Consider the following 25,372-nt stretch of genomic DNA (forward strand, 5'->3'; position numbering starts at 1 on the left):
AATTGATTCGAGGCACCCTTGGAGAAGATGTACCATCGCCGGCTGTGGCTCTCCAAGACCACGGTGCAACAACTTTGTGAGGTGCTTGCACATTTGGCACCTCAGGGGAGGGGCTCTTGGCTTTGCTTCCATTGCTGGGATTCCCAATGTCCAGGGAGCAGTGGATGGGACACAGATCACCTTGTGGGCCCCACATGCAAGACCGCAGCAATTTGAACAGGGAAGGGTTTCACTCCCTGAACGTCCAAATTGTATGCGACTATCAAATGAAGATCGTGCAGGTCGACGCACGCCAAGCAGGGAATGTCCACAACAGCTTTGTGCTCAGTCATTCGGACATCTCTGGGCTACTTTGAAGAACAGCCCAGGCTTTTGAGATGGCTACTAGGTGATACCTGCTGAGGTCATGGCTGATGAGGCCTGTACAGAGGCCTGAGACCAAGGCGGAGACCCACTACAATGAGGCCCATGCAGCCACCCAGTCCATTGCAGAGCAGTACATTGGCCTGTTTAAGATGCAGTTCCACTGCTTGGACTGCTCTGGGGCGGGACCCTCCAGTATGACGTTGTGCATGCTTCATACATCATCATCATTTGCTGCGCTCTGCACAACATCACCCAGCAGCAGGGAGACTAGCTGGAGCAGGAGGTGAAGGAGCGAAGTAGATGTCCCGTCACATGAAGAGTCGAGGAAAGAGGGCGGACAGCGATGGCAAGTGTCCAGCAGGGAAGGGCAGCAAGGGACACCTTGATTATATCCCGCTTCACCTAGCTGGTGCTGTGCACTGAGGGAGCCGCAACCACCATACATCCACCACACCCCAAGAGCAAGTGCAGCCACTATTCCTCTTCCAAACCGACCTGGGCCCTCAAAAAGTGAGAGATCTGGATATAAGTTGTCCCATTGATAAGACGCAGCATGGGTTCATAAAGGGCAGGTCATGTTTGATTAATTTGGTGGAACTTTTTGAGAACATTTCATGTGCAGTGGACAATGGGGAACCTGTGGATGTGGTGTATCTGGATTTCCAGAAGGCATTTGACAAGGCGCCGCTCCAAAGACTGCCAGATTAGATGAAGGTGCGCGGTGTTATGGGTAATGTATTAGCATGGATAGAGGATTGGTAAGCTAACAGAAAGCAAAGAGTGGGGGTAAATGGGTATTTTTCTGGTTGGTGATCAGTGATTAGTGGTGTGCCTCAGGGATCAGTGTTGGCACTGCAATTGTTTACGATTTATTTAGATGATTGGGAGTTGGGGACCAAGTGTAGTATGTCAAAATTCTCAGATAACATTAAAATGGGTGGAAGAGCAAAGTGTGCAGAGGACACAAAGTCTGCAAAGGGATATAGATAATCTAAGTGAGTGGGCAAGGATCTAGCAGATGGAGTACAATGTTGGTAAATGTGAGATCATCCATTTTCACGCAGGAAAAAGTCAGTGTAGTCGAGGATGATACTGCGATACAGGGTTGCAGACTAGACGGGATTGAGGTTCAGAAGGAAGAGGTGTTAGTAATTCTTGAGAGTATGAAAATAGATAAGTCCCCTGGGCCGGATGGGATTTACCCTAGGATTCTCTGGGAGGCTAGGGAGGAGATTGCAGAGCCTTTGGCTTTGATCTTCATGTCGTCATTGGCTACAGGTATAGTGCCAGAAGACTGGAGGATAGCAAATGTTGTCCCCTTGTTCAAGAAGGGGAGTAGAGATCATCCTGGGAATTATAGACCGGTGAGCCTTACTTCTGTTGTGGGCAAAGTTTTGGAAAGAATTATAAGGGGTAGGATTTATAATCATCTAGAGAGAAATAAATTGATTAGGGATAGTCAACACGGTTTTGTGAAGGTTAGGTCGTGTCTTATCGAGGTTTTTGAAAAGGTGACCAAAGAGGTGGATAAGGGTAAGGCAGTTGACGTGGTGTGTATGGATTTTAGCAAAGCGTTTGATAAGGTTCCCCATGGTAGGCTACTGCAGAAAATGCAGATGCATGGGATTGAGGATGATTTAGCAGTTTGGATCAGGCATTGGCTAGCTGATAGAAGACAGAGGGTGGTGGTTGATGGGAAATATTCAACCTGGAGTTCAGTTACAAGTGGTGTACCTCAAGGATCTGTTTTGGGGCCACTGCTGTTTGTCATTTTTATAAATGACCTAGTTGAGGGTGTAGAAGGATGGATTAGTAAATTTGCTGATGACACCAAAGTCGGAGGAGTTGTAGACAGTGAGGATGGATGTTACAGTTTGCAGAGGGACGTAGATAAGCTGCAGAACTGGGCTGAGAGGTGGCAAATGGAGTTTAATGCGGAAAAGTGTGAGGTGATTCACTTTGGTAAGAGGAACAGGAATACAGAATATAGGGCTAATGGAAGGACTCTTAGTAGTGTCAATGAGCAGAGAGATCTCGGTGTACATGTGCATAGCTTCCTGAAAGTTGGCACCCAGGTTGATAAGGTTGTACGGTGTGTTAGCTTTTGTTGGTAGAGGGATTGAAATTCGGAGCTGTAAGGTCATATTGCAACTGTACAAAACTCTGGTGTGGCCGCAATTGGAGTATTGTGTACAGTTCTGGTCGCCGCATTATAAGAAAGATGTGGAGGCATTGGAAAGGATGCAGAGGAGGTTTACCAGAATGTTGCCTGGTATGGTGGGAAGGTCTTATGAGGAGAGGCTGAGGGACTTGAGGTTATTTTCATTAGAAAGAAGAAGGTTACGAGGTGACCTAATTGAGGCATACAAGATGATCAGAGGGTTAGATAGGGTGGACAGTGAGAGCCTTTTTCCTCGGATGGTGATGGCTAACACAAGGGGACATAGCTTTAAATTGAAGGGCGATAATTATAGGACGGATGTCAGAGGTAGGTTCTTTACTCAGAGGGTAGTAAGGGCATGGAATGCCCTGCCTGCAGCAGTTGTGGACTCGCCAACTTTAAGGGCATTCAAATGGTCAGTGGATAGGCTTATGGATAACATTGGAATAGTTTAGGTTAGAGGGTCACTAGATTGGTTCCACTGGTCGGCGCAACATCGAGGGCCGCAGGGCCTGTCCTGCACTGTAATGTTCTATGTTCTGTGTTCTATTTTGGTAGGAATAACAGCAAAATGGACTATTACTTAAATGGTATAAAAAAATTGCAGCATGCTGCTGTGCAGAGGGACCTGGCTGTCCTTGTGCAGGAATCTCGAGGATTTGCAGGTGCAGCAAGTAATTAAGAAGGCAAATGGAATTTTGTCCTTCATTGCTAGAGGGATGGAGTTTAATAACAGCGAGATTATGTTGCAGCTGTATAAGGTGCTGGTGAGGCTACATCTGGAGTATTGTGTACAGTTTTGCTCTGCTTACTTGAGAAAGGATATACTGGCACTGGAGAGGTTGCAGAGCAGATTCATTCGTTGATTCTGGAGTTGAGAGGATTGGTTTGTGAGGAGAGACTGAGTAGGCTGTGGCTATACTCATTGGAATTCAGAAGAATGAGGTGAGATCTCATAGAAACATACAAAATAATGAGGGGACTAGATAAGATAGAAGCAAGGAAGTTGTTTCCACTGGCGGATGAAACTGGAACTAGGGGGCATAGCCTCAAAATAAGGGGAAGCAGATTTAGGACTGAGTTGAGGAGGAACTTCTTAACACAAAGGGTTGTGAATCTGTGGAATTCCTTGCCAAGTGAATCAGTTGAGGCTACCTCACTGAATGTTTTTAAGGCAAGTTTAGATAAATTTTTGAACAGTAAAGGAATTAAGGGTTATGGTGAGCAAGCGGGTAAGTGGAACTGAGTCCACAAAAAGATCCATGATCTTATTGAATGGTGGAGCAGGCTTGAGGGGCCAGTTCTCATCACCTTATGTTCTTTAAACCACTACATCACCCTTCCCCAGCCTCTGTCATCCCACCACCCTATTCCGCAGAAACATCTGAACCTGTTAAGGTGCCTGGGCTGGCGATGGTTACGAGTCTTGGTTGAAGGCTGGAGGATGATGACGACTCGCTGTTGTGCATACTGGGATCCTACCCCTGGTGCCAGTCAAGCCTAACTCCTACCTGTATTCGGAATGCATGCTGCCACCCTGGCCCACGTAGCTGTAAGAGTTGGGAACATGTGTTTTTTTGGCCAATGGGGGGAGAGGGAGCACTTGCACCAATGGTCTGGTGGATGTTGCAGAAGGTAGGGCAGGCACTCTGTAACGTGGCTGAGCCTCATGGCAGACAAAACTTCTGCATAGGAATGGGGACCACTCAGCCCTGAGGAAAGGGGGGGAAATCGGATACACATTAGTCACAGCTGTGAGGTACAATTAACAGTCTTATTGTGTTCTTAACATTATTAATTAATAAACCCTGACTACTGGTGACTTTCACCCAGACCCTCTTAATGAACACAACTTTCTTATTACTGCTTCTTTAGGTGCTAGCCCAGGATGCACATCAGAGGTGCAGATGTCCAGCTGTGGTGCACACTGCATCCCCTTGGCAGATGTCCCCTGGATGGCCAGGACCTGGAGGGCCCTGGCTGACTTGTGAATGGCACTGTTTCGGTGCCACCGTGTTCATCTCACTGGCCCTGAGATGCTCCAGTGTGAGGAAGGAGGGATTGCATGTACCACAGAACCCACCAAATGATAAATGAAGCATGCTTATCTCATGCTACCAAATAAACCTAAATAACAGGTTTATTCGGTAGCATGAGTTTTCAGAGCACTCACCTGATGAAGGAGCAGCGCTCCGAAAGCTCATTCTACCAGATAAACCTGTTGGACTTTAACCTGGTGTGGGGCCAGAGAGGGAATATCCGTGCACCTAACTATGGGATAAGGGAGCTGAGGATAAATCCCTAACTGAGTTTGAGAATGGACCGCCATGCTTTTGTAATCTCCATTTGAAAGTTGGATATTTCATATTCACAGAGGCATACAGTCTTGGCTCTTCAGTCAGAATCTCTTCTCCAGATTGACAGTCAGAGTCTTTTTCCCAGAGTTGAAATGTCTAATACTAGGGGACATGTGCTTAAGATGAAAGGGGGAAAGTTCAAATAAGATGTGAGGGGCAAGTTTTTTGCAGAGTGGTTGATGTCTGAAATACGCTGCCAGAGGTGGTGGTGCAGGCAGATACAAAAGGGACGTGTAAGGGGTTTTTAGATAACCACATGAATATGCAAGGAATAGACAGATATGGACCAAGAAGGGATTAATTTAATTTGATGTCATGTTCTGCACAACACCATGGGCCAAAGGGCCTGCTCCTATGTTGAAATGTTCTACGTTCTGTGCATCCAGGGGAGGTATACCCCGATCACTGGTCTTATATTATCTTGACCTTGGTGTTTGTAGAGAAAGGTTGGAAGTGGCCCGACCTGATGGGGACCTCGTCACCTGCTGGGTGTCTGTCTGTCAGAATTTCTGAGCAACGATACGACAGAGTTGTGGAGACCTCAGTGGAATTACAGACAGATATTGCTTGATATTGCTTAAATCCTGCCAAGGTCTTGGCCTTTTCAAGCTCTGTGGATGTTTATATTATCTTGCATAAAAGATCAATTTAACAATCTGTACGTCTGTTCTGCCTTTCATAGATTCTGATCACTCAATGGACACTTCTGGCACCTCAGCCTTCCGTATCCTTATTTACATTCCCTTTGTCCCATTCTACCTCCCCCAACCTAATAATATAAACCTTCGCTGATTCTCTTTGCTCTCAGCTCTGATGAACAGTCATCTAGACACAACATCCCCACAGATGCTGTCAGACCTGCTGAGATTTTCCAGCATTTTCTGACTGTGTCTGTTTTTGTGTGTATTATCTTGCAGTTTATCATTAGTTCTGAGGTACTCCCCTTGTAATTATAGTCCTGATTTTGTGGTCTTGTCCTCTATCCTGAAAAAGGGTTTGACATATGATCACTGAGGCACATGTTATTCTTTGAAGCCAGGGATATTTAGTCTTACTGGAACTTATCCACCAGTATGCTCTGGCAGAGGAATGACCTCAGTTTAGAGTGTGTTACCATTTACATTCAATCTTGGTCTTTCCTTGAGGTACCGGGGAGCAGGATGAGTGGCATGCAGGTGACACAGTGGCCAGCACTACTGCCTCTGAGCACCAACGAAACAGGTTTGATTCCTGGTTTGGGTCACTATCTTTGCAGGGTTTGTACATTCTCCCCATGTCTGCATGGGTCTTCTCTGGATATTCTGGTTTCCTCCCACAGTCTGAAAGACGTGCTGGTTAGGTGCATTGGCCATGCTGAATTCTCTCTGTGTACCCAAACAGGTGCCGGAGTGTGGCAACTAGGGGATTTTCACAGTAACTTCATTGTAGCAAGCCTACATGTGACATTAATAAATAAACAAAATTTTAAACTTCTGGACCTGTGTCAAATTCAGATTAGTAGGGTCTTGTGTTTGTAATATGCAAACATTTCCTTTGCTTGTGGATTGATAACGGGTCCCCATTGTTCTACTGCGGAGCAGCTGGGATTGTTGATCAGGGTTGTGCGACATTTTCTTAACCTTTGTTTTGCAATGTTGGCATTTATAATGGAGGATTACATCAGATTTACTTTATTTAAGTATGGCTAGTATGAGTAGCACCACAGCAGTGGATAAGCAGTTTAATATACATAGAGCTGGTGGGTATGGCCTTATAAATTCTCATAGAAAATCCCCTTCAGAACTACTGGTGTTGTGTTTATCTTTTGTATTTCTGTTATTTCGAAGTTAAAGATTCCTCATTGGTCTCCTGTGAAGGTACAGACAAATCAAGTGGGAGGCTTTCAAAATTGTGTTAATCAGGGTTCATTCTGTTTAGAGTGAAGAGCAAGGCTGGTAGAAGTAGGGAATCCTGGGTGACTTGGGATATTGAGGCCCTGGTCAAAAAGGAAAAGGAAGTATATAACACGCATAGGCAGCTGGGATCAAGTGCAAACTTTTGGAAGTATAGAGGGTGTCAGAATAGAGCTAAGAAAGAAATCAAAAATGCATAAAGGGGACACGAGATTGCTTTGGCAGATAAGGTAAAAAAGTATCCAAAGAGCTCCTACAAATGTATAAAGGGCAAAAGAGTAACTAGGGAAAAAAGGATCTCTTAAGAATCAACAAGGTCATCTCTGTGCAGATCCACAAGAGATGGGTGAGATCCTAGATGAATATTTCTCATCATCATTTACTGTTGAGAAAGGCCTGGATGTTAGGAATTTGGGGAAATAAATAATGATATCTTGGGGAGTGTACATATTATAGAGAAGGAGCTTTTGGAAGTCTTAAAGTGCACCAAGGTAGACCCTGGAACCTGATGAAGTGTATCCCAGGACGTTATGGGAGACGTGGGAAGAAATTGCAGATCCCCTAATAGAGATATTTGAATCACCAGCAACCACAGGGGAAGTGTCCAAAGATTGGAGAGTGGCAAATGTTGTGCCTTTGTTTAAGAAGGGCTGCATGGAAAAGCCTGGGAACTACAGACTGGTGAGACTAATGTCTTTAGTGTGTAAATTGTTAGAAGACATTATGAGAGACAAAATCTACAGGCATTTAGAGAGGCAAAACAGTCAACATGGCTTTGTGACTGGAAGATCATGTCTCACAAATTTCATTGAGCTTTTTGAAGGGGTAACCAAAAAAGTAGATGAGGATGGTGCAGTTGGCATTGTCTACATGGATTTTAGCAAGGCCTTTGACAAGGTATTGCATGGTAGATGGTTGCATAAGGTTAAATCTCATGAGATCCAGGTTGGGGTAACCAATTAGATACAAAATTGGCTTAATGACAGAAGACAGAGGGTGGTTGTAGAGAATTGTTCTTCAAATTGGAGGCCTGTGACTGGCGGTGGGCCTCAGGGACCAGTGCTGCGTCCACTGTTATTTGTCACTTATTTGATTTGGATGGGAATTTAGGCAGCATGTTAATAAGTTTGCAGATGACACCAAGATTGGTGACATAGTGGATAGTGAAGGAGGTTATCAAGGATTGCAACGGGAACTTGATCAATTGGACCAGTGCTCTGATGAATGGCAGTTGAGTTTAATTTAGATAAATGCAAGGTGATGCATTTTGATAGATCAAACCAGGGCAAGACTTAATCTGTTAATGGTAGGGCGTTGGTGAGAGGTATAGAACAAAGAGATCTATGGGTTCATAACTCTTTGAAAGTGAAGTTGTGGGTGGTCAGGGTGGTGAAGAAGGCATTCGGCATACTTGATTTCATTGGTCAGAACATTGAATACAGGAGTTGGAACATCTTGTTGAAGTTGTATAAGGGATTAGTAAGGACATGCTTGGAATACTGTGTATAGCTCTGGTCACCCTATTATAGAAAGGAAGTTATTAAACTAGAAAGAATGCAGAAAAGATTTACTAGGATGTTACTGGGACTTGATGGTTTGAGTTATAAGGAGAGACTGGATAGACTGGGACTTTTTTCTCTGGAGCGTAGGAGGCTGAGGGGTGATCTTACAGAGGTCTGTAAAATGATGAGGGGCATAGATCAACTAGATGGTCAACATCTTTTCCCAAAGTTAGGAGAGTCTGAAACTAGAGGGCATAGGTTTAAGGTGAGAGGGGAGAGATACAAAAGGGCCCAGAGGTGCAGTTTTTTCACACATAGGGTGATGAATGTTTGAAACAAGCTGCCAGAGGTTTTAGTAGAGGCGGGTAATATTTTGTCTTTTAAAAAGCATTTAGCCAGTTACTTGGGCAAGATTGATGTAGAGGGATATGGGCCAAATGCGGGCAATTAGGACTAGCTTAATGGTAAAAACTGGGTAGCATGGACAGGCTGGGCCGAAGGGCCTGTTTCCATGCTTGAAATATTTATAACTATGTATCCTGGAAAAGACTAGGTTTTATTGTCATTGGCACCTCCGACATAGCTGGAATATGGCGTCATTGTTGCACAGTGGTTAGCACTGCTGTCTCACAGTGCCAGGGTTTGATTCCCAGCTTGAGAGACTGCCTGTGTGGAGTTTGCACATTCTCCCTGTGTCTGTGTGGGTTTCCTTCGGGTGTTCTGGCTTCCTCCCACAGGCCAAAGATGTGCGGGTTCGGTGAATTGGCTGTGCTAAATTGCCCCTTAGTGTCAGGGGAACTAGCCAGGTTAAATGCATGGGGTTGTGGGGATAGGGCCTGGGTAGGATTCTGGTTGGTGCAGACTCGATGGGCCCAAATGGACTCCTCCTGCACTGTAGGATTCTATGAAGTATTTACTGATGTACACCCATGGTTGTGGAATCCTTGGTTTTTTTGGATTGGTTTTCTGTATTTTCCTTGGCTACTTGGTAGTTTGGATCCTAAATATACATCATCCTGTGGGGAGGGGGAGATTCCTGTCCCATCCCAAGATATGCTGACTGGATGTCTGGTTGATAAGAACATAAGAACATAAGAAATAGGAGCAGGAGTAGGCCATCTAGCCCCTTGAGCCTGCCCCGCCATTCAATAAGATCATGGCTGATCTGTCGTGTCTCAGTTCCACATTCCCGCCCTCTCCCCATAACCCTTAATCCCCTTGCCTATCAAAAACCTATCAACCCGCGTCTTAAATATATTTAGCGAGGCAGCCTCCACCACTTCAACGGGCAGAGAATTCCAGAGATTCACCACCCTTTGAGTGAAGAAGTTCCTCCTCAACTCCGTTCTAAACGGCCCCCCCTTTATCTTGAGGCTATGCCCCCTAGTCCTACTGTCCTTTCTGAGCGGGAAGAGCCTCTCCACCTCTATCCCATCCGTCCCATTCATCATCTTACATGTCTCAATGAGATCTCCCCTCATTCTTCTAAACTCTAACGAATACCAGCCTAGTTTATTCAGCCTCTCCTCATAGCTCAACCCCCTCAACTCCGGTATCAGCCTAGTAAACCTCCTCTGCACTCCCTCCAAGGCCAAAATATCCTTGCGTAAGTGCGGCGACCAAAACTGCACACAGTACTCCAGCTGCGGCCTCACCAGTGCCCTATACAGCTGCAGCAAGACCTCCCTACTTTTATATTCAATCCCCCTCGCTATGAAGGCCAGCATCCCATTTGCCTTCCTGACCACCTGCTGCACCTGCAGGCTGGGTTTTTGCGACTCATGCACAAGGACCCCGAGGTCCCTCTGCACCATCGCATGCTGCAATTTTTCGCCATGTAAGTAATAATCCTTCCTACCATTATTCCTACCAAAGTTGGCAACTTCACATTTGCCAACATTAAATTCCATTTGCCAGTTCCTGGCCCATTCACCCAGCCTATCTAGATCCTTCTGCAGACTTTCCACACCCTCCGCACAATTTGCCATTCCACCAATCTTGATGTCATCAGCAAATTTCGACACCATACACTCAGTTCCCTCCTCCAGATCATCTATATAAATGGTAAATAGCTGAGGCCCCAGTACCGACCCCTGGGGCACTCCACTAGTCACCAACCGCCAATCCGAATAGCACCCATTGACCCCCACTCTCTTCCTATTTGACAGCCAATCCCCTATCCACGCTAACACCCTACCCCCAACTCCATGTTCCCTGACGTTCTGTAATAACCTCTTGTGAGGCACCTTATCAAATGCCTTCTGAAAATCAAGAAACACCACATCCACCGGCTCTCCTCTATCCAGCGCCCTAGACACATGCTCATAGAATTCCAATAAATTCGTCAGACACGACTTCCCCTTAACAAAACCATGCTGCGTCTGCTCTATCAAACAATTCTCCTCAAGATGCCTTGCTATTTTCTCCTTGATCACGGATTCTAACATCCTGATAACTCCTGTTGCTTGGCTTTCCTTGATCGGAGAAAATGGGTGGAATGCTGTTGAGGGTGGGGCCTGAGTAGTGCCTCTAGTTTGACTTTGAAGCCCAGGGGTGATGTAAAATACTGTTCCTGTCCTGTAGGCCCTTTTAATTGTGTAGATGCTTATCTTGGCTGGGTAGGTTAAGGCAGCGACTACTTTGATTACCTTTTTCCAGAACCAGTGGAGAATATATTAGATAAGAGAATAAGTTGTCCTCCCCTGAGATTTTATCTCTTGGACAACTTTCCTTGAGGATTAGGTTCCACTGGGAGGGTTTCCTTTCGTCATCTGGGTAAATGAGTTGGTAATATAAGTTTTGACTTGTTATGTTTAGTCCCTAATGGGCTTCCCTCATCTTGTTGGAAAGAAGGGGATTGTATATCCCCGTGATAACCTGTCTGTGGGTGTCTTGGCAGTTTTCATCCTCCTAGTTAGTTGGGTCTCATTTGGTGGAAACTGGATTAAATTTTCTGGCTAGTGGTGGGGCTCGAGCAGCACTTCCGATATGCCTGGAGATAAGTGAGGCTTGTTTTGTTCTAAATCCAAATGTGATTTGAGAATCTTTGGCATATTGGCTCTTCTTTTATCTGTCTCAGTATCCCTTCCTTTCTTGGACTTGTGTAGGAAAGAGTAGCAGCTATTTTGAAAACTAATTTTTGGAAGGTGTGGAGATTATACTCCTAGTGGGAGATATCTTCTTATATGTGGGCCCAAGGGTGCATTTAGATACCTGGAGTCTATGCACACTCTTCCCTTAAGGTTGTGTAGCTCTGCACCTGTTATCCTGCCAACTTTAAAGTGTGCCAACTTTAAGGGCGTTCAGATGGTCAGTGGATAGGCATATGGATAACATTGGATTAGTTTAGGTTAGAGGGTCATTAGATTCGTTCCACTGGTCGGCGCAACATCGAGGGCCGAAGGGCCTGTGCTGTGCTGTAATGTTCTATGTTCTATCCTGTGTGTAAGAGTATGTACAATAATACTGCGTCTGAGGTTTTGAGTTGTATCCTGATGTTATCCTCTTTCTGGAGTATTGTTTTGTTTGGAGGTTTTGCTGTGCTGTTTTAGGCTCTGGTTGTATTGGCCCATCGGGTCTCCCTAATGGGTGTAGCTAGGCCCTTACTATCCTGTGGGCAAGGGTATGCACCATTGTGCTATGTGCCTTTGGCTTAACTCTGTTATCCTGATTCCCTCCACTCTGTAATATCCTTTCACCATTCATGCAGAGGGAGGTACCATTTAATCTGAATCATATATCTGTTATGATGAGTTGCCATCTTGAACCAGAAGGATATCCTTTGGAAGGATATATTTACCACAGAGATATTGCAACAAAGGTTCAGCAGACTGATTCTCAGGATGACAGGCTTGTCCTATGAAGAAAAATTGAGGACACTGGGCCTTTATTCTCTAGAGTAAACATAGATTTTAATTTGATTTAATTTATTATTGTCACATGTACAGAGAAAAGTATTGCTTGTCATGCACTATAAAGACAAAGCATACCGTTCATAGAGAAGGAAAAGAGAGAATGCAGAATGTAGTGTTACAGTCATAGCTAGGATATAGAGAAAGTTCAGTTTAATGCAAGGTAGGTCCATTCAAAAGTCTGACATCAGCAGGGAAGTACCCATTCTTGAGTTGGTTAATACATGCCCTTAGACTTTTGTATCTTCTTCCCGATGGAAGAAGGTGGAAGAGAGTATGCCCGGGCTGTGTGGGATTCTTAATTATGCTGGCTACTTTTCAGAAGCAGTGGGAAATGTAGACAGTGTAAGTGGATGGGAGGCTGGTTTGAGTGATGGATTGTGCTTTGTTCATGACCCTCTGGTTTCTTGTGGTCTTGGCTAGAGCAGGAGCCATACCAAGCTGTGATGCAACCAGAAAGAATGCTTTCTGTAAAAGTTGGTGAGAATCGTAGTGGACGTATCACATTTCCTTCATCTTCTGAGAAAGTAGAGGCACTAGTGGGCTATAGTGTTGGCATGGGGAGATCTGGACACCTAAAAACTTGAAGCTCCCAAGTGTGTTGGGCATTGAGATAAATGATTAGCCATGACCTAATTGAATAAGAGAGGGGGCATGACAGGCCAAATGTCATGCCAGCTCCTATTTCCTGTGTTTCTATATTTAATCACTAATATCCTTTTGCTCTTGCTGTTTCTCACCACCTTTTTCAACCCCACCTCCCCATCTTGTGCATTTTATATCAATGAAGAAAAAGTATGCTGCTATTATCATAACTTCAAATCTTTAATTATGTTCTGATTTTAACACTATTTGAAGATGTTGTACATGAAGAAGGTGATGAAAGCGGAACAATTATAGCACGGAAGGTTGGGGAAGCTGTGCAGAACACCTTCGGAGCAGTGGCTACAGCAATAGATTTTCCATTAGGTAAGAGGTTTATAAAGTAAGCCAATTATTTCAAGGGCAGGTATTGTTTGCTCCTGTGAAATTTTAAAGCAGACTTCTTTACATGTTTCTATCTTCCGTTTTGATCGTTCTTGGCCACTTATCTGGGCATAGCACAACTCCTTGAGCTTGCAAAAAAAACCAACACAGCTCCTTGAGCTGACAAAAATGAGGGTTTAAAAAAAATTATGCATCACCATCCTTACTCAATTTGTAAATAGAAAGCAGAAATCAACACTGGTCAATTTAATCAACTATGGAGGCTTGTGGATGGTGACTTTTTTGGCAGATTGTCTGTTCCTTAATAGTTATACATTTCCATTATAGTCTGCTAGAGTGTGCTAACCAAGCCAGAAAAACATTTGCAGCATGTTGTGTTGCCATCTAAGCATTTCTATTGCACATAGTTTCCACTGGCACTCCAGTAGGGATTGGGGCAGCATGTACTATAGTAACTAATGACATTTTTAGTACAGAGCAAGAATGCTATGATCCATTATTACTTAGTAGACACACTGAGATGGAAACAAAAACCTGGATGATGCCACATCTGGCTGTTCTGGGGTATTATCCAAATCGTTTGCTTATTTTCCTGGCCATTTAAACACTGCTGCCCCTTTTTATTCATAGAACTCTGTCCTCACACTGGCATCATACTCCCCCATGCCTTAAATTTAAAATAGTCATTCTTGTGTTTAAATCCCTTAATAATCTCACTCCTCATGATCTCTCACAATTCTTTCAGCTGCACAACCCCTTTTTCTCTGTGCTCCCCCCACTCCTTCTCCGAACTGTCCATTTCTTCACTTCTGCCTGGTTGTCCATCTCCTCTCTTTTCAACCCACCTTGGGTAGCTATGATGTTAGCTGACTAGGTGCCACGCTCTGGAATTCGCTCCCTAAATCTTCTAACCTTCCTCTTGTCCTTTAAGATTTTCCTAAAACCCATCTGTGACCAAGCATTAACTCCATTTCTTGGCTTAACATTCAGTACTCACAAGTGCTACAGAACTTTTTTCAGCATTAAAGCTAAGTGGGTGCCAATTATTTCCAGTGCATTTTGAAACTAGTGTTCAGACTTCAATGACCAAACAGCAATCTAATCTTTTTTCTGCTGTGAAAAAGCTGGCAGTAACCCATTTTTATATCAATGTAGGAATGTAATAATGTGTGCATCTATGCATGTTGTCTGGTTTTCAATATCCTTTGGCAAAAAGGTATTTCAGTGAATTTTGAAGGGGAAGTGGGGAGGTGTCACTGTTTCTTTTTAAAAATTGCCACTCCAATCACTTCATCAGTTCAGGTAACACACCACTGCTGGGAATTGGATATTTTAACCATAGCTAGGTCATTTGTCAGTAGATGGCAGCTGTAATCTGTGTGAGCAAGTTATAGAGTAGTTGAGATTTGAAAACTTGTTAATGTTCATTGCTTACTGAAATTATCTAGCAGCATTTAACAATTTTGTGGGATAGTAGAAACTTGTCTTCCACGATCTGCTTGTGCTCAGGACACTAGAAATCTCATGCAGACTTTTCCAGATGTTGCCATACTTAACGTCATATGATCTGTATCAATTAAAAATAATTCAAAACCTAATTCTGCTTTACTGCTGCTAACTATATCATTTCTGTGTTTTCTTCAAAAAAACACATTTTAAAAGTTCATTCTTGAAATGTGGGCTTTGCTGGCTAGGCCAGCATTTATTGCTCACCCCTAATTGCCCATGAGAAGTTGCCTTCTTGAACCATACATGGGTGTACCACAGTAGTACATCCACTGGCTTGTTGAGGAGGGAGTTACAGGACAGAGAAGGACAGTGATATGTTTCCAAGTCAGGATGGTGGAATCTTCAAGTGATGGTGTTCTCATGCAATCATAATGTATACATTTTCCATAAAATTTGGAACTATGCACAATTTTAATCGTAATCTCTTGAGGGTGTGTTCCTATGTATGTCTTCTGTTGCGTTATGAACAATTTTGGATGCTCTGCATATTTAGAAATGAGCTTCAATACAATGTTGATTTTGATCATTTAATATGACAGTCATTTCCAAAGACATTCAAGCATAGGCACCTTGCTGAAATGGATGTGTATGAGGGACACCTCAAAATTATCAGATACATCAGTTGTATGTTTATAAGAAGGCAATGGGTAATGACTTCTCCACGTCATTCGATCAATGCCCAGCCCTGTATGGGAAAAGACTGTGCAAACCAAGTTCTTTTGCTACTATTATAACCAGTTAATCTCAGCTGGATAATCATTGACTGCTGTATCCCTGCACCTCTGAACTAAGAAGGAAGAAAATCAGTCTGGCTGCCTTTCTGAAATATATATGAAATATAGTCTGACTCTAGCTGTCTCGACATTGACATGACAAATGTTGAGATGAAGGAACTTCCAATTCTTTGAAGAAGTGTGTTTGAGAAGGGATCTAAGCATGTAGAAATGAGTATTTTGTGCATTTTAATTTAGATTGACAACTCATGAATCATGTCTTTGTTAGGTCTAGTGAAAGATGCAGCCAGACCGTCATACTGGGTACCTGACCATAAGATCACTAATTGCTGCTATTGTCGGAAAGAATTTACAACAAAAATGTCAAAGCATCACTGCCGAGCCTGTGGGCAGGGTTTCTGCAATGAATGCTCTCAGGATAGGCGAACAGTCTCTTCACGTGGATGGGACCATCCTGTACGGGTCTGTATAAACTGTAATAAAAAACCAGGTGATCTTTGAATAGCACACTTGAAAAATACAATATTGATCTAACATTGAATTTTAATCCAAATTATTCATTTATTAATTATCACACATGCATGACATTTAAAAAGTGAAATAAAATTGTTGAAATAGTTCTGAACACTTCATATTCAAAAAAAACAAACTCCTAAGAAGTATATTTTTAAAAGGTTATGGACAATAACCAGAATTGAATAGGGAGTTGGTAACATTACATTTTTCCCTGTAGACTATCATATTCTAATTGAACTCACTGCTCTTACTCATGATTTTACTCACTAGAACTGACCTAGGTATTATGTTTGTATGTATTGTATGGAGTGTGTTGCCAAGTTCACTTGTAATTATATACAGATTACAAGAACTGGGTTCTGCTCACATGGAGAATGCCTCCGGTTTTACTGTCAAACACTATGGGTATTCGTGTGTGTAGCATGATTTGTACTTTTTTCCAGTGATATCAGTCAGTGTAGAAGCTCTCAAGTCGATGTAAACCTACAATGATACTGGCACAAATTTCTCCACACCTCCCTGTTTCTTTTGGAACCTACTCCTCAGTGACATTTTGTTTTCTAAATATTATGTATGTTAGTATGTTTTTAAAAAAGCTTCTGTTTATTTAAAAAGGCAAATCATGTTTTTGTTGATGCTGTTATTGGAATCCAAATCACTTGTTACCGTGAACAAATGTATAGTTCAGCTCATCAAATAATGTAAATTAGTGGTTATGAATAATTGATGTAAATAAAATGTTGGATGTCCTTTATACTGTTTCTGCTGCTTGCAAATCCTTTAAGTATATAATGTGTAATTTCACATGATTTGCTGTAGTAGATGAGACAACAAAGTTGATTATACAAACCTGTATTATGTATTGTATCTATGTGTAATGTATTATGTATTATAAAACATTACTATGTGAAAATAAATGTATTAGATATAAGAACATAAGAGGTAGGAACAGGATACTTCCATACAGACTGTTAAGCTTGCTCCACTATGGTCAAGACTTCAGCTCCAATTTCCTGCCCACTTCCTGTATCCCTTGATTCCCTGAGAGATGACAAATGTGTCTTTTTGAACCTTATATATTTAATGATGGTGGATCCACAGTCCTCTGGGCAGAGAATCCCAAAGATTCATAAAGCTTTGAGTGAAGAAATTTCTCCTCATCTCAGTCTTAAATGATTGGTCCCAAATGCTGAAACTGTGCTTTCTTGTTCTGGATTCCCCATCCAGGGAAAACAAAGAAACAAGTAACTACCTTGTCTAGCACCTTCATAGCATAGAATATTTCAGTTAGATCATCTTATTCTTCTAAACTTCAGCGAATATAGACACAGGTTACTCAGCCTCTCATCATAGGATAACCCTGCCATCCCAGGGACTAATCTAATGAATGTTCACTGTGCTGCCTCCAATGCAAGTATTTCTTTCTCTAAATATGGTGACCAAAATACGATAGTGAGTTTGAAGGGGTGTCTGGACAAATACATGAATAGGATGGGAATAGAAGGATATGATCCCCGGAAGGGTAGGGGGTTTTAGTTCACTCTGGCAGCCTGATTGGTGCAGGGCCTGTTCCTGTGCTGTAATTTTCTTTGTCCTAACACTGCATATTATACCAGATGTGGCCTCATCAAAACACTACAATGTAGCAAGCCTTTTTTATTCTTGTATTCCTAATGGTAAAGACCAGCATACAATTTTCTTTCATAATTGCCCGCTGTCTGTATACTAAAGTTTTATGTTCTTTGTATAACCACACCAAAGTCTCTCTGAACATCAGCATTTACAAGTTTTATGCCTTTTTAGAACAGATCTTTTCTATTCTTATAATTAAGTGAATAACCTCACACTTTTCCATTTAATCTCCATCTGCTATCTTGTTGTCTACTCACTTAATCTGACCCACTCATCTACCTACCCAATCACTCACTCACCTACCTACTCACCCACTCATTCACCAAACAACTCACCTATCACTCACTAATTCTCTTACCCACTTCTGACTCAACCACTCACCTACCCTAACACTCATCCATCAGACCACTCAATCACTCAGCATTACTCACCCACCCACTCCCTCAATTTTATTCATGCATTCACTCACTCACACACAATCACTCACTTGCCCAACTATCGCACTGCCACCCCATGCTCACTTAGTCATGCACTCATACACAAAGAGCATGAGAGGAGCCAGGAGTTCTAAACAAGTGAGAGAGGAGACAGGAGGACAAAAGAGCTTTTGACAGAGCACTAAGAGCAGAGAATGGAGTTTGGAAACAGCGTAAGTGGAGAGACAGTTGGGAGATTGAAAACAACACAGAGAGACAGTTGGGAAATTAAAAACAGCACAAGTGTGCAGTCAGAAATCTATGAGCGCTAGTTTGGATTTCCTGAGATGCTGTCAGTATTCAAAAGTGACATGGGGTAAGTGGGAGCAGCCGATGGATGAGTACAGTTGGGTATTGCTTATAGTTTGTAAGTCTTTATTTTGTAGTCTATAGTTTGTAAGAATTACATTCTGAAGTAATGAGGATTAGGGATGGAGGGCCCTAGATTAATTGATATTTTTGATACTAAGAATCTTCCAAAAAGTTTAAAGGGGTAAGTCATGACTGGAGAGCTCAAAATCATGATAGATGCCTCCTGTTCTATGTGGAAAGCCGAGAACACTTCCAATGCCTGGGACCAGCGCAGGAAGTGTTTCCAACTCCAGATTAAGGATGTCCAGGTTTTGGATCAACAACGGCATCCGTGAGCCGGAGAGTATCATGATAACACGTATTGAGAGGCTAAAACTCCACATGCAGGAAGGTGACCAGCAGGCAGAGCAAGAAGAGAGTGCAGCAATCTCCTCCAGCTGTTCTTCTGCAAAACAGACTGGATACTAGTGGAGGAAATGACCTTTCAAGAGAAAGCAGCACCATGATTGGAAGAGGAGTAAGAAGTGCGAGAATGCAACAGTTATTGGGGAATTTAATTTTAAGGAGAATAAGTGTTTTTATGGCTGCAAATGCAATGCCAGGATTGGTGTCCCTGGTGCTCAGGACAAGGATGTCTCAGAGCAGCTATAGGATGTTCTGGAGGGGAGGGTGAACAGCTAGTGTTCATAGTACACAATGGTATAAACTACATAGGTTAAAAAAAGCAGAATATAGGATGTTAGGAAATAAGTTGAAAAGAACCTTAAAGGTGATCTCAGAAATATTACTAGTATCACATGCTAGTCAGAGCAGAGAAAGCAGGATATATCAAATGAACATGTGGCTGAAGAGATGATACAAGGAGGCGGTTTCAAATTCCTTGGACATTGGGACCAATTCTGGGGGAGGTCGTACCAGTACAAACTGGACAGTTACACCTGATTAGGACCGGGACTGATGATAAAGGGGGAGTATTTGCTCATGTGATTAGGGAGGGTTTAAACTTTAATGGTTGGCTGAGTGGGTGAGTAGTTGGCTGAGTGATTAACTGGTTGAGTGAGTGAGAGTGGTTGGCTGAGTGGGTGAGTGACTGACTAGTTAGGTGAATGAATGAGTGTTTGGCTGAGTGAATATAGAGTCAGAGGTTTACAACATGAAAACAGGCCCTTCAGCCCAACTTGTCCATGCCACCCAGTTTTTACCATTAAGCTAGTTCCAGTTGCCCACGTTAGGCCCATATCCCTCTATACCCATGTAACTAGCTAAATGCTAAAACAAAATTATACTGGCCTCTACTACTACTTCTGGAAACTCATTCCAGACACTCACCACCCTTGGTGAAAAAATTGCCCCTCTGGACCCTTTCGTATCTTTTGCCTCCCACCTTAAACCTCTAGTTTTACACTTCCCTATCTTTGGGAAAAGATATTGACTACCTAGTTGATCTATGCTCCTCATTTTATAGACCTCTATAACATCACTTTTAAGCCTTCTACGCTCCAGGGAAAAAGTGCCAGTTATCTAGCCTCTCCTTATAACTCAGACCATCAAGTCCCAGTAGCAACTGAGTAAATCTGTTCTGCACTCTTTCTAGTTTAATAATATCCTTTCTATAATAGGGTGGCTAGAGCTATATACAGTATTCCAAATATGGCCTTACCAATGTTTTATACAACTTCAACAAGACGTCCTATCTCCTCTGGTCAGAATAATGAAACCAAGCATGCCAGATACCACCTTCACCATCCTGTTCTTTTGTTACTCCACTTTCAAGGAGCTTTGAACCTGTACCCTTAGGTCTCTTTGTTTTATAACTCTCCCCAATGCCCTATTGTTAACTAAGTCCTGCCCTAGCTCAGTCTACCAAAATGCATCACTTTGCATTTATCCAAGGTGGCACAGTGGTTAGCACTGCTGCCTCACAGTGCCAGGGACCTGGGTTCAATTCCTGCCTCTGGTTACCGTCTGTGTGGAGTTTGCACAATCTCCCTGTGTTTGTGTGGATTTCCTCTTGGTCCTCCGATTTCCTCCCACAGTCCAAAGATGTGTGGGTTAGGTTCCTTCACCATGCTAAATTGACCCTAGTGTCAGGGGGATTAGGAGGGTAAATATGTGTGGTTACAAGGCCTGGGTGGGAATGTGGTCGGTACAGGCTCAATGGGCCGAATGCAGTGTAGGGTTTCTATTCTGTCTGCCATTCATTGGCCCATGGCCTAGTTGATTGTTGCAATCTTAACCTTCACTATCCGCTTTGCCACCAATCTTGATGTCGTCTACAAACTTACTAACCGTGCCTCCTAAATCCCATCTAAATCATTAATATAAATGACATAACAGTGAACAAGCACCAATCCCTGAGGCACACTGTTGGTCACAGGTCTCCTGTTTGAAAAACCACCCTCTGCCTCTGTCATCAAGCCAACTTTGTATCTAATTGACTACCTCACCATGGATCCCATGAGATTTAATCCTATGCAACAAATATCATGCAGTACCTTGTCAAAGGCCTTGCTAAAGTCCATGTAGACAACATCAACTATGTTGCCCTCATCTATCTTGGTTACCTCTTCAAAAAACTCAATGAAATTTGTGAGACACGATCTTCCACTCACAAAGCTATGCTGACTGCCCCTAATCATTCTTACCTGTCTAAATGTCTGTTGATCCTGTCTCAGAATACATTCCAAAAGCTTACACGCTACAGACGTTCGGCTCACTGGCCAGTAGTTCCCAGGCTTTTCCCTGCAGCCCTTCTTAAACAAAGGCACAACATTTGCCACCCTGCAATTTTCAGGCATCTCAGCTGTGGCTGTCGATGATTTAAATGTCTCTGCAAGGTGACCCGCAATTTCTTCCCTAGCCTCACACATGTCCTGGGATACGCTTCATTAGGTCCTGGAGATTTATCTACTTTGATGCACTTTAAGACTTCTCGCACCTCCTTCTCTATAATATGTACACTCCTCAAGGTGTCACTATTTATTTCCCAAGTTCTCTAACACCCTTGCCTTTCTCAATTGTTATAATCTGTTTTTCTAGATGATCTTATTGTGAACATTTAGCTAAGGTCCAAGCTGATTAGTGTTATTATTAATAATAATTGTCTTAAACAATTCAATCGGTTTGTCCTTCAAGGAAGGTAAATTATTAGTTCTCCAATTTACCTGGATTCCTCTTAACCTGCTCCTTATCAGTTACATGAACTCAATTCTAAACCTGCATGTGTGTTATAGAAACATAGAACATTACAGCACAGTACAGGCCCTTCGGCCCTCAATGTTGTGCCGAGCTATGTCCAATCCCAAGATCAAACTATCCCCTTCCTATAATTCTGGTGTGCTCCATGTGCCTATCCAATAACCACTTGAAAGTTCCTAAAGTGTCTGACTCCACTATCACAGCAGGCTGTCTATTCTACACCCCAACCACTCTGAGTAAAGAATCTATGTAAAAAGTCTGACAACACCAGGTTTTAGTCCAACCTATTTATTTGATAATATTCTCACTAGCTTTCGAGGGGACAGCCTCTTCGTCAGGTGTCACCTGACGAAGAGGCTGTCCCCTCGAAAGCTAGTGAGAATATTATCAAATAAATAGGTTGGACTAAAACCTGGTGTTGTCAGACTTTTTACTGTGTTTACGCCAGTCCAACGCCGGCATACCCACATCATAAAGAATCTATGTCAGACATCCTATGAACCTTATGGTTATGACCCTTGGTAACAGCTACATCCACCCGAGGATGGCATTTGGAGCAAAGAGTCCAAATACTATTCACCTTCCAAGTGTCTCCAACTCTCATAGCAGCCTGAGTAAGAGTCGTCTACTGCAATTCAGAGACAGCTGGAGGGTGATTTAAATGGCATTAGTAAACCAGTTGGGTTTTTAAGGCAGTCATTACTGGTGCTAGCTTTTTACTCCGGATTTCTTTAATTTACTAATTTTGAATTCTCCAGCAGCTTTGGTGGCATTTAAACTTACGCATAACTGGTTCAGACCTCAGGTCATTAGTCCTGTAACATAAGCATTATGTGACCACTTATGGGATCCAATTTATTATAGAATCATACAGTGCAGAGGAGACCATTTGGCCCATCAAGTGTGCACCAACATATGAGAAATACCAGAGCACCCACCTAATACCATTTTCTAGAACTTGGCCCAAAGTCGTGACTGTTAAGGGGCCTCTAGAAGAATACATGAATAGGATGGGAATGGAAGGGTAGAGAGTCCGTTAGTGCGTAAGGTTTTCATTTAGGCAGGCATCATGATCAGTGCAGGCTTGGAGGGCCGAAGGGCCTGTTCATGTGCAATATTCTTTGCACTGGAAGGGATACAATCACGTCCTTCCAATAACATGGTGACCAGAGCTACACACAGTGCTCTAGCTTTGGCCTTACCAAAGTTCTATAACTCCAACATGACTTTGCTGCTTTTGTAATCTATGCCTCGATTAATAAAGGCAAATGTCTCAAATGTCTTTTTCACTATCCTATGAACGTGCCAAAGTCCCTTTGTTCCATAGAACTTCCTATTGTCGTACCATTCATTGAATACTTCTTTGTCAAATTATTCTTTCCAAAGTGTAATCCAATCATCTCACACTTTTCAGGATTAAATTCAATCTGCAACTTATCTGCCCATTTGATCATCCCATCCAAATCTTCTTGCAGCCCAAGACACTCAGCCTTACTGTTAACCACATGGCAAATCTTTTGTTATCTGCAAATTCACTAATCCTAATCCTTACATAGTTATATATGTTATTTATATAAATGACGAATAATTGGGGACCCTGCACATATCCCTGTGTTATGCCACTGGACACTGGCTTCTGATCACTAAAGCAACATTCTGTCGTCATCATCCTCTGTCTCCTACAACTGAACCAATTTTGAATCCACTTCATCAAAATACCCTGTGTTCCATGTGCACTTACCTTATAAGCCACCTATATGGGACCTTGTCAAAGGCTTTGCTGAAATCCTTATAAACTATGTCAACTGCACTACTCTCATCCACACACCTGGTCACCATCTCAAAAAATTTGATCAAATTTGTTGGGCATGAACTCCATCTGACAAAGCCATGCCAACCATCCCTGACAAGCCTTGCTTCTCCAAGTAGAGATAGTTGCACTTCTTAATGATTTTCTCCAATATCTCTTGCTCCATGAGACTGGGAGCTCCCAACTTCCTATAGCCGTCGATAGTTTTGTGCATGTGTTGGCTGGGATCAGGTAGTGACATTGCAATGTAATGGCACACCCATTCTGACATCAGTGTACTTGCATAAAAAGAGGAAAAAGGAAACAGTTTGAAAGCCCCAGTCACATGATCAGGGGCAGTGTACCATAATTGGAGAAGAAAGCCAAGCAGGAGCACAAAATGGGACGTGGAGAAGTCCTAAAAGTAGCAGACATGAAACAGAGACAAGGGCCAAGGAAAGTTGCTGAAGTTAAGAAAGGAGCAGAGAAAGAGGCTCCAAACAAAAAAAGTGTTTGGCTTACTTTAAGTGGAGGGGGATCAGAAGAAGTCCTGGTGATCAAATGAAGCAACTAAAGGTGGAGATGCCATGCTGTGGGACACTTGGGCAAAGATTATCTTTTTGAGCAGCAGTAATTTGCTCTTGGGTGAGGTGATTGAAGAGCTGAAGTTGTGCTCATTATTTGATGCTTGAATGGATTCTTGGGAGCCAAGATTGAAACCCTGTGAAGTGGGCCATTATTGATGCTGATTGAGTTAGAGTGACTCTTGGAGAGAATGCCAAAGCAAGATCTTCAAAGAAGAAGACCCTTGTGAGAGAGATTATTTCAATGATTTCCACAGAAAAGATTAATATGCAAAATAAAGGCTCATGAAGTTAAATGTAATATATTGTCATAGATGAAACATTGGTTAATGGGTAGGAAGTAGTGAGTAAGGATAAGCAGTGCATTTTCAAGTTACCAGGCTGTAACTAGTGCAGTGCCACAAAAATCAGTGCCAGACTCAGCTCAATAGAGAGAAAGAAAAAGTTGCAAATCTGATGCAGTCATAGAGATGTGTAGTAACTATAGAGTGGTATTTTTGTAAAACTTTAATTATCTAAATATCAATTAGGACATTGTTAGAGTAAGGGGTTTGGGTGGAGCAGGGAGAGGAATTTCTGAAATGCCTTCAGGACAACTGTCTTGACCAACATATCCATGATCCAACTAGAAAGGAGAGAATCTTGGAGCTGGTGCTAGGAAATCTAGGCTGATGCCAGAGTTGAGGGGGTTGAGCTATGAGGAGAGGCTGAATAAATTAGGCTTGAACTCGTTAGAGTTTAGAAGAATGAGGGGAGATCTCATTGAGACGTATAAGATGATGAATGGGATGGATAGGATAGAGGTGGAGAGACTCTTCCCGCTCAGAAAGGATAGTAGGACTAGGGGGCACAGCCTCAAGATAAAGGGGGGGCGGTTTAGAACAGAGTTGAGGAACTTCTTCACTCAAAGGGTGGTGAATCTCTGGAATTCTCTGCCCGTTGAAGTAGTGGAGGCTACCTCGCTAAATATTTTTAAGACGCGGTTTGATGGGTTTTTGATAAGAGAGGGGATTAAGGGTTATGGGGAGAGGGCGGGAATGTGGAACTGAGCCACGACAGATCAGTCATGATCTTATTGAATGGCGGGGCAGGCTCGAAGGGCTAGTTGGCCTACTCCTGCTCCTATTTCTTATGTTCTTATGTAAATCAGATGGGTCATGTTGACCGAGTGTCTGTGGGGGACCTTTTATGATTCAGTGATCACCTGTTTCAGGTGATCACTAGTAATGGTGAAGAGCAAGGAACAATCAAAAGTAGAATGTCCAAATTAGAAGAAAGCTAATTTCAATGGGATGAGAAGCCAGGGTAAAACATAACCAAAGACTGACAGAAAAAACTAATAGAATAGTGGGTAAGCTTTAAGGAAAATATCCTTTAGATATAGACTCAGAAAAAGATGAAAACATCCAAGGCTAGAGCTCCTTGGATGATGAGGGAGATAAAGAA

At 42.8% G+C, this 25,372-nt stretch overlaps 1 protein-coding gene across 1 annotated transcript in view; it reads left to right on the top strand.

Annotated features, from left to right (window-relative positions):
* The window catches only part of zfyve1 (zinc finger, FYVE domain containing 1), a 130,134-nt gene extending 112,530 nt beyond the window's left edge, over window positions 1-17,604 (top strand). The window contains exons 10-11 of the mRNA XM_080202911.1: window positions 13,048-13,158; window positions 15,688-17,604. Coding sequence (XP_080059037.1) covers window positions 13,048-13,158; window positions 15,688-15,920 — 344 coding nt within the window. The 3' untranslated portion in view covers window positions 15,921-17,604. The remainder of the gene's footprint in view (window positions 1-13,047; window positions 13,159-15,687) is intronic.
* The last annotated feature ends 7,768 nt before the right edge of the window (window positions 17,605-25,372 follow it).

The sequence above is a fragment of the Carcharhinus amblyrhynchos genome, chromosome 14 (assembly GCF_965287045.1).
Source record: "Carcharhinus amblyrhynchos chromosome 14, sCarAmb.v2.hapA, whole genome shotgun sequence".
In the NCBI taxonomy this organism is placed as follows: Eukaryota; Metazoa; Chordata; class Chondrichthyes; order Carcharhiniformes; family Carcharhinidae; genus Carcharhinus; species Carcharhinus amblyrhynchos.